General features: G+C 36.7%; 1 protein-coding gene across 3 annotated transcripts in view; it reads right to left on the bottom strand.

Moving 5' to 3' along the window:
* Positions 1-317: 317 nt before the first annotated feature.
* Positions 318-13,046, bottom strand: part of HNMT (histamine N-methyltransferase) — a 50,127-nt gene continuing 37,398 nt past the window's right edge. For 2 of the 3 annotated variants that reach the window (XM_055261937.2, XM_055261938.1), the window contains exons 4-6: positions 12,604-12,734; positions 9,859-9,952; positions 318-1,196 (exon numbers count right to left, since the gene is read on the bottom strand). In XM_055261937.2, coding sequence (XP_055117912.1) covers positions 841-1,196; positions 9,859-9,952; positions 12,604-12,734 — 581 coding nt within the window. In that variant the 3' untranslated portion in view covers positions 318-840. Of the gene's footprint in view, positions 1,197-9,858; positions 9,953-12,458; positions 12,516-12,603; positions 12,735-13,046 lie in introns of those variants that run through there. The other variant, XM_055261939.2, reaches the window with a different exon arrangement.

The raw sequence follows: 13,046 nt of genomic DNA, 5'->3' as shown, positions 1-13,046 counted from the left end.
ATAATTTTTTTTATACATCTGGCTATTATTTTGAGGGAAAACAGTTCTCACTGTTTATACTTATCTAAATTTCAAACATATTAAAGATTTCATTTTTTAAAAAAAGCAAAACTATAATATTATTTTGATAAAATGTTAGTATTCTAAAACCTTGGATTTAGAAGGCCTTTAAAATGTGTCAGAAGCCCAGACTTAAAAAAAAATTTTGGCTGAATATAATAGAAAACTTCAGTATATCAAAAAGACAAACAAAAAGCTATTAATTCACAGATAAAATTACAAGAGAAAACACAATGGGAAGAAATGACAACACGTGATAAAGAATTAATTTTTAATATTCTAAAGGTGCTTACTCTTAAAAATTAATAAAAGTAAGATAGAAAGTACAACAGAAGAACCTACAAAGACAAATGTTTCTTCACAAAAGGGCCAAATCAGTAACACAGGCTTTGTGTTCAAAGTATTGATAAGTGCATACTTCACTAATGAAGAATCTATAGTATATATTTTATTAGTATTCTAGAAAATTTCAGACAATCAGCAAATGGAATGAATTTTATTATCAATATGCCATAGAAATTCAGTCGTCTAATTTTTCTAGCTCATGTTATGTTGAGCCTGCATGTGGTCTCTCTACCTGGAGGAGGGACAGGATAAGACCAGCAGTATCCCATATGATTCCAAATGGAAGCCCAATAATGTCTTGGAATTTGCTACATCTCACATCCAAACGGTGCTTTATCTACATTAATGGATGAGTTTGTGATTTTAATATGGAAATAAATGAGTGATCCGAGTTGTTCAAAATATAATTTTTGAATATACTTCTGTGATTGATAGTTATGCCTCGATCACTACAAAACTCAGAGTATTATTAAAAAGAACCTTCCCCTCTTTCTTAGCACTAAATTCAGGCTCTTGTAGATCTTTCCCAAGCTCTGCTTTGAGATCAGGTGGTGCTGTGGCATTAAAGTTGCAGGTTTCGGTCAAAAAGTCCCAAAGCAGGTCTCCATTTTCATTACCATCAATAAAGCAGTCAGATATGTCCATGGTGGAAAAAAGGTCATAGCACTCATACTTAAGCCCTAGGTTGTCCAGCATCTGAGTGAGGTCACCTGATGTGACATACTGGCAGAGGTCATTCTGGGGAAAGCGTGATCCGTACTTTTTCCACAGCTTGTCCCAGCCACTGCTTCCTGTGCAATAAAACACAATTCATGTTTTCATTTTTTCTTTCTTTCATTTGCAGTCTGCCAGAAAGTACACTAGATGCTTAGAATAGAACAAAATAATAATCTTGTCCTTTGTGCAGCTCATATTTCAAGGAGTATGGGAGGAGAGAGAAAAATAAGTAAATATATGGTGATAAATGCTAAATGAAAAAGTAATCTGAGTAAATGCTAAGAGGGTTAAAGACTTTGATGGGCTGCTGTTTTAAACTAGGGTGGTCACAGAGTCTGTCTAATAACCTGACATTTGAGCAGAGACCTGACAGCAAGCCATGGAGATATCAGGGGGAAGATGACTCCAGGAGAGAGATGAGCAGCTGCAAAGGACCTGAAGCAGGGTGATACTTGGCCCATTAAAGAACTAGCCAGGAAGCCAGTGAAACTGGAGCTGAATGAGTGAGGGCAGAGGGGAAAGAGATGAGGTTGGAGAGATTAGGGGTGGGGAGTGGATGAAGGAACCAGATCACTTGGGGCCCAATGGGAAACCACCGTAATGCTGTCTGATAGAATTTTCTGAACCAATGGACACGTTCTATATCTGCATTGTCCAGCAGGATTGTCACTCACCACTTGTTGCTATGGAGCACTTGAAAGGTGGCTTAGGACTTGAGTTTCAAGTGTTACTGAAGACCTGAATTTTAAGTTTCATTCATTTAAATTAACTTCAGTTTCAACTTCACTACTAAAACATGGTTTCTGTATGGAACAGCACATTAGAATGACTAAATAGACATTTAATAAGGTCACCCTGGCCACACCGATGAGAAGAGAGTACTGGAGCTTAAAGGCAGAGGTGGGGAGAACAGCGAGAAGGCTACTGTAATCACCTGGGGGATAGGTGGAGGCGGGTCCCACAGACCAGTGAGCTGGGAGGTGAAGAGAAGTGGTGGGAGTTTTTATGTGTTATACTGCTAGATCCAACAGGGCTCGCCAGCAATTTGGATGTAGGATATGGGTAAAAAGAAAGAATCAGTGATGACCCCAGTAATTTCTGTGTGGGCGCATGAGAAAACAGAGTTGCCATTGTTGGAGAGAAGAATGAAGGACGAGCAGTTTTGTATCATGAGGCCTCTGGTTTCAGGAATATAGATTTGAGATACTTACTGGACATCCAGGTGGTGATATGAGGAAGGTAGTTGTTAGTCTGGAATTCAGACAAGAATGTTTAACAGTAAAAATTAAAATGGAAAGAAAGCACAGTAAATGATGATTTACTCAAATCAATGATTTTTTACTCTCATCCCTATATAAAAAAGTACGCTGCTTTGGACTGACAATAACTAGGTGGATTTCTATAAATATTTTCCCCAAGTTTAGAAGACCTTTTAGCAATGTTTGTAGTATTTAATTGAAATTCTAGCCCTGCAGAGAAGCTACCGAATACCTTATCTGAGGGAGACAGACATGAGCTGAACTCTTCTTCTGAGGCTTTATGAATGAGATGAGGCTTGTTATCTAGCCTCTCAGAACTTAAATTTCCTCATCTGTTAAATGGGGATTATCAAACTTACCTTGAATACAACTACAAGCATTACATGAGATAATTTAAGTGAATTATTGTGTAATGGTAATACACAATTTAGAGCATTGGTCTCTAAAACCCAACTGCCTGAGTATGAAGCCTAGCTTTCCTTCTTACCAGCTTTATGAACCTGTGTCTCAGTTTTATTATCTGTAAAACGGGGGTGATAATATAATCCATTTATAGACTGCTACAAGGATTCACTGAGTTAATAAAGTAAAGACCCTTAGAACCATGACACAATAGTTAACGTTACTGAAGTGTTAAACTGGATTTGGCAAAAGCAATATAAGAGACAACTTATACTTTCTTTGTGCTTCTAGGATTAAATGTCTTGAGATACTTCTGGTTACCAAGTCCCCTTTACGATCTAGTGAGAGTAACTGACTCTCCAGAAAAATACACAAACAATACATACCCACACAGTTCTGCATAAGATTATAGAATGCTGAAAGACCCTTGGCTCTCATGCACGGATTAAGCTAAAGTTCCCAGATTTAATTAAACTCAAGAGATGAACCAAGACAAATAATAGGCTAAATAATAAATAGCCTAGGATAACTGATGTTCTACTTATATTTCAGAAGAGGGAGAGGTAACTGCAGGATATGCTCTAGGAGAAGGTGGAATTGGAATGAAGCAGAAAGAATAAAACCTCTGTTCAATGAAAATAAATGAGGATTGTGAGTATTTATTACAAAATCTTTTATTCCAAAGACAGTGGATTGTCTTCCTAAATAAGAGTTTGCCGGCAAACAAGACATTACAAGAGAATCAGCATTTCAGTGGTTGAAGAGAGGCTCTGTTATCATATCATCATTATTATTATTTTTAACCTGGCAGAGAAAAAAGAACCAAACACTAATTGCAGAAAATTTGCTGGTGTCAGTGCTGTGACTCGGTGCCATTTCTGAGCTGAGCAATTATGCACTTCCCGACTGATGTATTATCATAATGGTTCTCGGTGGGTACAACATATGGTGTTACTTTTGTTTTCAACATGATATAAACCAGATTATTTTTTTCTCACTGCACTAAAAATAACACACAATGATTTGCCTCCTTCCTTACTCAGGTAAGGAGAGGACAGACAGAAAGCTTCAGTGATCTTCTGGCTCATCTCCCTTAACCAGACAGGCTGCCTTTTAAATAGCAACCCTCCCAATCGATGCTTGGCTATAACATTTGCAGAAAAAAACATTTCTTTGATATCATTTTAGTGTGGGATACTCCACATTTTTTTAAGAAATCCAACTCTCTTGTTCTTATGTCTCTTCTTTTTTTATCCCCAAATCAAATTTATTTCATCTCCATTATCAGGAATTTCTACTAGTTATCACTAAATGACTATCTCTTGAGTTGGAGTAATTCTGTAATGGATATTTAGAAACACAGAGAAAAGGCTGATTTCCATCAAGCAACATCTATTTCCATAAGCTGACCAGTAAATTTTGTCATCTAATTCTGATTTCGATTTCTTTTTCTTTCCCTAATTAGTTTTAGTTGTTTGTTCTTTATTGCTTTTGTCTGGCTGCTTCCATTTGCAGTGTGTGTGTGTGTGTGTGTGTGTGTGTGTGTCTTTTTTATTGAGCCTTTTATTCCTATTTATTAAACTCCATCTGCAGATATCCAGAACTTCCTGTGTTCTCTGATTTCATCAAGTCAGTTTTAGCTGAAATATATTCTCTTTTTTTGGATGTATATTCAGAGGTTATTGTAGTTCTGATATCATAAGGCAGAAATAATAAACAATTATTCAGTTCAATTAAAACATATTTACTGAGTATTGTCTCTGTGCCAAAGTCTTTACAAAGATCTAGGAACAGAGATGAATCTCCCTATCTGCCTCCCTATATACCATGAGTACTCAGTTTTTTGCATTGGAGAGCAGCTATGGATGACAATATTACCCTGAAACAAATGAACATACACAGAAGCATCTTCCCTTTTAGGTAATTATGAGGCAAATTCCATTGAGAAAGTGACCCAAAGAATCTTGATAAAAACAGAACTTAGTATAAACCAATGTGGTATAGATATTCCAAGTTCTGGGTCAATATTCAACTTTAGGAAATGTTTCAATCTGTTGAGTAAATGAAAAATGGGGTTTAAAGAATTATAGTTCTGGTGGAGAAGGCAAACTAGGCAATGGTTCCTAAACAGGGGTAAGGAGGGATGTAGATGGAACACCTCAGCTGATGAAGTTTCTCAAACTTGTTTTGTATCCACTGACTAGTCTAGCAGATAGGGATTTGAAGCTATATCATTGAAAGAAAACAATGAGTAATGATTATGTGGATCATTCCTATATGTGTTCACTGACATTGATATGAAAATGTCTGATTGGAAATTTCTTGTGATCAAATTTGTTCCCAATGTTGGAAACTAGACTTGATCTATTTTTCCAAAAGCTGACCAATATATTTCTATTGGGTATGTCAATATAACAAAGCAACTATTGCTATTTTTTTAAATAGGAAACTACCATCACCCTCATCATACACTGAGGGGGGCAAAATTATCTCAGGGAAATGTGTTGTTGTTAACACAAGTTCATTTGTGCACAGGTTTATCTAGGTGATAGAAATAAAACAAAAGGGGCCGGGCGTGGTGGCTCACGCCTGTAATCCCAGCACTTTGGGAGGCTGAGGTGGGTGGATCACGATGTCAGGAGATCGAGACCACGGTGAAACCCCGTCTCTACTAAAAATACAAAAAATTAGCTGGGCGCGGTGGCGGGCGCCTGTGGTCCCAGCTACTCGGGAGGCTGAGGCAGGAGAATGGCGTGAACCTGGGAGGCGGAGCTTGCAGTGAGCCGAGATCGCGCCACTGCACTCCAGCCTGGGCGACAGCGAGACTCCATCTCAAAAAAAAAAAAAAAAAAAAAAAAAAAAAAGAAATAAAACAAAAGGGAATTAAACTACTCTATAAGAGGGTTGCTGGGTCAACTGGTAGTTCTGCTTTTAGCTCTCTAAGAAACTGCCATACTGCTTTCCACAGTGGTTGAACCACTTTACACTCTCACCAACAATGTGTAAGTGTTCCTTTTACTCCACAACCTCATCAGCATCTGTTATTTTTTGTCTTTTTAATAAATAGTCATTCTGACTGGTATGAGATGGTATCTCATTGTGGTTTTGATTTTCATTTCACTAATGATCAGTGATGTTGAGCTTTTTTTCAAATACTTGTTGGCCACATCTCTGTCTTCTTTTGAGAAGTGTTTATTCATGTCCTTTGCCCACATTTTAATGGAGTTGTTTTTCTCTTGTAAATTTAAGTTCCTTATAGATGATGGATATTAGACCTTTGTCAAATGCATAGTTTGCAAATATTTTCTCCCATTCTGTAGGTTGTCTGTTTATTCTGTTGACAGTTTCTTTTGCTGTACAGAAGCTCTTAAGTTTAATGAGATGCCATTTGCCAATGTTTTTATTGATTTTAGTGTCTTTGTCATGGAATCTTTGCCTGTTCGTATGTGCAGGATGGTATTGCCTAGGTTGTCTTCCAGGTTTTTATAGTTTTAGGTAGTCTTTAAGCCATATTGAGTTGATTTTTGTATATAGTATAAGGAAGGAGACCAGCTTCAATCTTCTGCATATGGCTAGCCAGTTATCCCACCACCATTTATTGAATAGGAAGTCTTTTCGCCATTGCTTGTTTTTGTCAGCTTTGTCAAAGATCAGATGGTCGTAGGTGTGCGGCCTTATTCCTGGTCTCTCTATTCTGTTCCATTGGTCTATGTCCCTGTTTTTGTACCAGTATCATGCTGTTTGGTTATCGTACCCCACTATAGTATAGTTTGGAATCCTATTACTGGGTATATACCCAGAGGAATGTTAATCATTCTATCATAAAGACACATGCACATAAATGTTCATTGCAGGATTATTCACAATAGCAAAGACATGGAATCAACCTAAAAACCCTTCAGTGACAGAGTGGTTAAAGAAAATGTGATACATATACACTATGGAATACTATGCAGCCATAAAAAATAATGAGATCATGTCTTTTCCGGGGACATGGATGGAGCCAGAAGCTATTGGCCTTAGAAAACTAATGCAGAAACATAAAACCAACTACTGCATGTTCTCAATTATAAGTGGGACCTAATGATGAGAATTGATGAACACAAAGAAGGAAACAACAGACATTGAGGTCTACTTGAGGATGGAGGGTGGGAGGAGGAAGAGGAGCAGAAAAGATTATTATTGGGTAGTGGGTTTAATACCTGGGTGATGAAATAATCTGTTTAACAACCCCCCCGGACACGTTTACCTATGTGACAAACTTTCAGATGTACCCCTGAACTTAAAATAAAAGTTAAGAAAGAGGGTTGCAATAGAAAATGAGGAGGTGGCATCTTAGCACTGAACTAAGAGGATATGAGGGAAGACTGAGAGAAGTTATGAGAGCAGATTCAACGGAAGTGTGTCCAGATTGAGCAAAAGTGAGGAAAAGAGTCACGGTGGGACCTTAATGCTGAATTCTGTTCTTTGTTCCTCTATCTCCCCCACAAGTCTCAATGTCTGTCAAAAGCAAGAATGGTGTTTTGGAGAAGGAAGGAGGTAGGACTATGTCCATGTTTAAGGCAGTGTGAAACAAGATGAGAAAGGGTGGCTGCAGCACATGCAAGATTTGGAGAGAAGAAATCAAAAGTTGAACTTGGAGCAAGCAGTGGATGGCAATCACCAGGAGCATTTAAGTCTGACCCCCAGGAACCCTCAGGAGTAAAGGAGTGATGATGAGGGGATGGATTACCCAAGTTACTTGAAATGAGAGCTCCGTCATTTACTCTGGATGTTTAAGAGTTAAGTATGACATGCCCATAGGACTGGAGAATCTGGGGACATTCCAGTTATACTAAATTGATGACAATGATCAACATATTTCACAATTCTATTTCTCTTTTCAGATAGAATTATTTTTCACTGCAAAGTAATCATTATTGGGAAAAGTAGGTTTTTAAAAAATTAACTTATATTTTATTTGTTTATTTTCTTAGCATTCTGACAAATAGAGGCAAAAAAAAGCCAAGACATTCTTAGGCTTAGGAGAGAGAGACATAGAAAACCCCAAATAAAATATCGAAATCTTTCTGCTACTTTTGCTAAGTGGTTTTTCTTTTAGGAAGAAATGGATGGCTATAGCTGTGTAAATCTCTTCTAAGAAGAAGTGATATGGTAAAGGAAGGAGATCATCAGAATCTCTTTAATAATCTGTCAAATGTTATTCGTTGCATTCTTACGTCTATTAACAATGTTTTCCTCTTTGGAACAGCTGTCTCCTGTGCTATAAGCAGTAATGCAGAATTGTTAACTGCATATTGAGAAAGTGAATAAAACATTTCCATCATCAAATACTTTGGTTAAATAATTTTTGACTAAAAATACTTTTCAAAAAAAGCTAACTGATTTTTGAGTCTTTACTCCCTTTCTTTTGATTTTTTAAATGATGAATGTTTATTTACAGATGGTACTTATGAACCACATATATGAAAAGATGTAATATAATGCAGATATGGTTATCCAGAAATAGCCCTTGAATAAACTGAGATGCAGAGACCAAATTCACATAGCTAGAAGTGCCTCAGTATTCTTGCACCATGTATTAACATACAACACATTTCATCAGGTTTATTTTGGTCTTCAGATTTCTTGATGCCAATAATCATCAATTAATTCATTCATGATACAGCCAGCAGAATATTGTAGCCATAGGGGCACTTAATCATTTCTCAGTTACTTGTGGACTATTCATGCTCCCTTCTAACCTCAGGCTGGCTTTGTCTTACTGGTAATATATACTCATAGAAAGCTAACTTCTGGGTGCTCAGATACTTAATTTCTGAAAATATGTTAGAATAAACCAAATATAAATAAGAGATTAGACCTACCATTAAGATGAAATATATTCTAAGATAAAAAAATACATGACTTCTCAATGAATTGTTATTTCTGTCTACAATACTTTTTCTGTATGATTGATGAATATCATCAAGAATAGGCTGCCTACAATGTTGATAACTAAGTTTACTTTGCAATTCTAAATGCAGTTCATAGTGCTTTACTAGCTCAGAGAGAGGTTAGTAGGATGAGTCCAGTTTCCATAAGCCCTTCTAAATGGGAAATGAGACCTCTCCCACATAAATGTGTATTTTTAACTAAACTAGAAATAAAAATAGTATATCTAAATGTTCTCTTGGAGGAGAGGTTGTGTATAGGAGCTCTCTATTGCCAAACTTTCACATAAGGTCAAACCCAGGATTACAAGCTATAACCATGTTTGCCATCTTTAAAGCAATTCTTCATATTTAAGAACAAATCAGTTTTTGTGACATACAGTGTTCAAGTATGGGGTCTGGTGTAACCTTAGGAAGACAGAGTCTGCTGTGTATCTAAAATCAACCCATAAGTACTGGTAGACAATCCATAAAGATTGCTGAATGAAAGAAGTAATAAATACTGTCCTCAACAATGTCGATGTTTCATTACCTAAAAATGTTTACTTGTGTTCTCTGTGTGATACTTACTAAATCCCTGGCAGCAACTGGACATGCTCATATGCCTCCTTGGAAGATAAAACACCAACACAAAACAAAACAAATGAACTGTTTTTGATAGGTGTTTGAAAAAACCTATAGCAAGCAGTGTTGATCATGGCTCTAAGAATGCAAGTCAATTAAAAATGATGACATCTGAAATATTTAAACCTTTATTTATTAATAAACACCATAGAGGGAAAAGAAACACTCAAATGACACAAAGTAGGTAAAATAAATGTTTACTATTTTTAGTCTCATTTAAAATCTTTTATCAGTTGAATTTGCTCTAAGCTATATAAAAAGGATTCATATACAGAAGACAAAGACATATTTTCCCAAAAGAAAGAAGTAAACAGATGTTTAATTCCACTATACCTTCTAAATTGAGAACTATTGTGAATGACTTCCCTAATACTGTGAAAATTAATTGGCTATGATTAGAGGCCAAGGCAAGAATTTCATAATGAAGACAAAATATATAAGCTTCTTTCAAACACAGGAATCTATGTATACGCGTACTATTGCTGTTTTAAAATTCAGGCTAAATGAAAATAACTTACCTGACACAACAATAATGAGCATCTTAGCATTGGTACCTAAGAGACTATGGAAGAATTTCAGGGTAGCTGGGATGTCTTTTACATAGTACAGCATCTAGAAAGGAGGAAAAAGAGAAATGAGCTGCTTCTCTATGTTGAAGTCTTTATTGCTTGGGCTAGATACTCCTAGAAAGTTTGATTTTCTAGTTGAGTGAAATTTTACCCAAGAAAACACTTAAGAAATTTAAAGATTAAAGACATTGCATGAAGACATAGAACAATAATGTGAGAAAATATTTGGGGAAATGGAAAAGTATGGTATTTGTTCGACTAGAGTCAAATGGTTTTAAATTTACTCTTTCTGGCTTCCATAGCACAGACATTTATAGCTGGAGACACTTAGTCACCATTCCACATGGGGACATGAATCCTATGCCTATTCTATAATTCGTAAATTGCAGTTCTTCTGGGAGAAAATGGTTCCGGCACCATAAAAACAGACCCCATTTCATGGAACGTTACTTTACAATTAAGCCCTTTGCACTAGCTTCTCCATATGCTCACAGATGCTTTTTTAAATTCACAGAAAATGTGACAGGCTCTGATGATGACAGATTCTGTAGGAAGTTGGACTAAATAAAGCATGAGGTTATCTGCTTGGTCACAGGGTGCTTAGGGGTCAGGACACCCATTTTTAATAATTCTGGATCAATCTCTAGTGAAGTACAGGCCTTTCCACCCAACACAGAGCTTGGACTTATGCATTGACAGTGGGAAATTTTTCCCCATGGCTTGCATCTTTGGACCCCACCCCCATAGATACTTCTTATATCTCATCTTCATCTTTGTTGGACAAGAATTCAATATTCCATATAGCCTGTCCTTAGAGAATTCATTGCACAAAGGAAAAGTACTTTAGCTATGCCTCTTTCATATGAATGAATGAAATAAAATGGACCTGACCTGTGGATGGCTCTTGGTGCCTTAGGGGCCACACTCCACATTTTCCACCACAGGGACCATAGGCAGGCACCCAACTATAGTGAATCAATATGATCGCTAACAATCTACGATATGACTTGGCTAGAAATGTGGAAGTGGGCCGTAGAATATACCTTAAATTTTTCTCAAAGACAGTGAAATTTTCTGAATTGACAGTGAGGTTGTAAAAGTATCATGAGAGTGTGAGGACTATAATGAGTAATAGGCAGAGACGCTGCACAGAAAAATGGGGCATAGACAGAGATGGAGAGAGAGGAACAGGATAGAGATGCAGAGGGAAACAGAGTTGCTATAAGAAAGAAGGAACAAACATGGAAGTTTTAAGAAAAATAGGAAAGAGAAGCTGATTCCTGAAATCACAACATTTATAACACAGAAAAGAATGGGATCCAGGGTTAAGCAGAGGGAGTGGTTTTTGATAAGAGGAGGCTTTTGCAATAAGATGGAAGAAGGAGATGATGCACAAATGCAGTTATGTTTGCAAAGTTAGTGGGTAAAAAATGAGTTTCTATCTGGTAGTTTCTATTTTCTCTATACATTATGAAGTAGGGTCATCGGTTCGGAACGAATGGTCTGGGAGAGACTGCAGGAGTAGTAAGGAGACAGGGGAGTTATGAAATAGTTATGTGAGAAAGCGGGAACAAAAGCAAGTCTAGTAGAGAAATATCTTGGCATCCTGGACAGTGATAAGTACTACCTGACAGGCAAAAGATTTCATCAGCTAAAGAAGCAGAGACATAGAATTGCCTGTATATGACAAAATTGGAGTATTTCTTCCTTTGACTTCTTGTAAGTTTATTCCTTTGGGGTGACTATCATTGTAGACCAGGAAGAAAAATAGTGTTTTGTTGTTAATCAAGTGGTATTGCCAAAATTTGTACATTTCCCTATGGTAACCAACTTCCAAAATCCATACATCCCTTATGCTATTCAGAAATATTAGTTATCTCTGGAAATCCAGCCCCATGCTATCTACTCAATAGTTGCTCCCTTTCTATAACATGTATGAGTCAGTTTGTTGGATCTGGATGATGGAAGTAAAAATTTATTGAAGTGAGGCATCATTTAATCTGCCCCTTCGACCATATGTCCACTAGAGAAACACTCCGGGACACTGGTCCACCCAAACCATTAGAGCCACTAGAGAATATGTTATGATGCTATCATTCTCAAATCTCTACATAAACATTCAATGATATAAAAATAAATTAAAGACTGGGTGCAGTGGCTCACACCTGTAATTCCAACACTTTCGGAGGTTGAAATGGGAAGATCATTTGAGCCCAGGATTTCAAGACCAGCCTGGGCAACATAGTATGACCCCATCTCTACAAAAAATAAAATATTAGTTGGGTGTGGTGGTGCACACCTGTGGTCTTAACTAACCATGAAGCTGGAGTGGGAGGATTGCTTAAGCTCAGGAGGTTGAGGCTAGAGTGAGCTAAGATCATGCCACCGCACTCCAGCCTGGATGACACAGCGAGACTCCCATCTCAAAAAAAGAAATAAGAATTAAGCCAACATTTTTTAAAATGGATAACCATAGAGGTATTTTGATTAGAGAAAACTGGTTTTTTGAATGTTAAAGAGAATCTTAGTATAATAAACATCTTTATCCTTTATTTGGGCAGATCACGGTCACCTGTAAAATTAGAAATCAGAAGATTTTCATTTTTCTTTTAAAAGTTAGAATAGTAGGTATTCATTATATATATATCTAAAAAGTCTTCTTTCTGAGTATATATTATAATACACATTTCTTACCTGAATCATATGAATAAAGTCCCACTTTTGAAGCTCCTTTTTCTCCAGCATTCTACTTTCATATTCAGATGATGTCTCCTTATGCCAAGCAAACTTTACGTTCTCAAGGTTTGATGTCTTGGCTACAAGCTCTAAAATACAGAGAAAAGGTGACACACCATCAATTTTAATTGCAAATGTGGAACCCATTTCCATTTAGAATTTTAATGCAATCAATGTTATATACAAACAGATAGAAAGAACATTTTTCTTTCTTATGTCTGGGAGACCAGAGAGTTCATACTGCTTTTTTTTTTTCTAGTATTTAATGAAATTAGAGGTGAAAGAAACAGTCAGTAAGAAATAATTACAAGAACCCTGGGCAGACATAGGTTATATTGTCTTAGTATTAATGAAGGGTCAACTGGTGAATTTTATCAATGGAAAGTGAATTGGAAACATGA

The sequence above is a fragment of the Symphalangus syndactylus genome, chromosome 22 (genome assembly GCF_028878055.3).
Source record: "Symphalangus syndactylus isolate Jambi chromosome 22, NHGRI_mSymSyn1-v2.1_pri, whole genome shotgun sequence".
Lineage (NCBI taxonomy): Eukaryota > Metazoa > Chordata > Mammalia > Primates > Hylobatidae > Symphalangus > Symphalangus syndactylus.
This window is presented reverse-complemented; position numbering and strand designations above follow the sequence as displayed.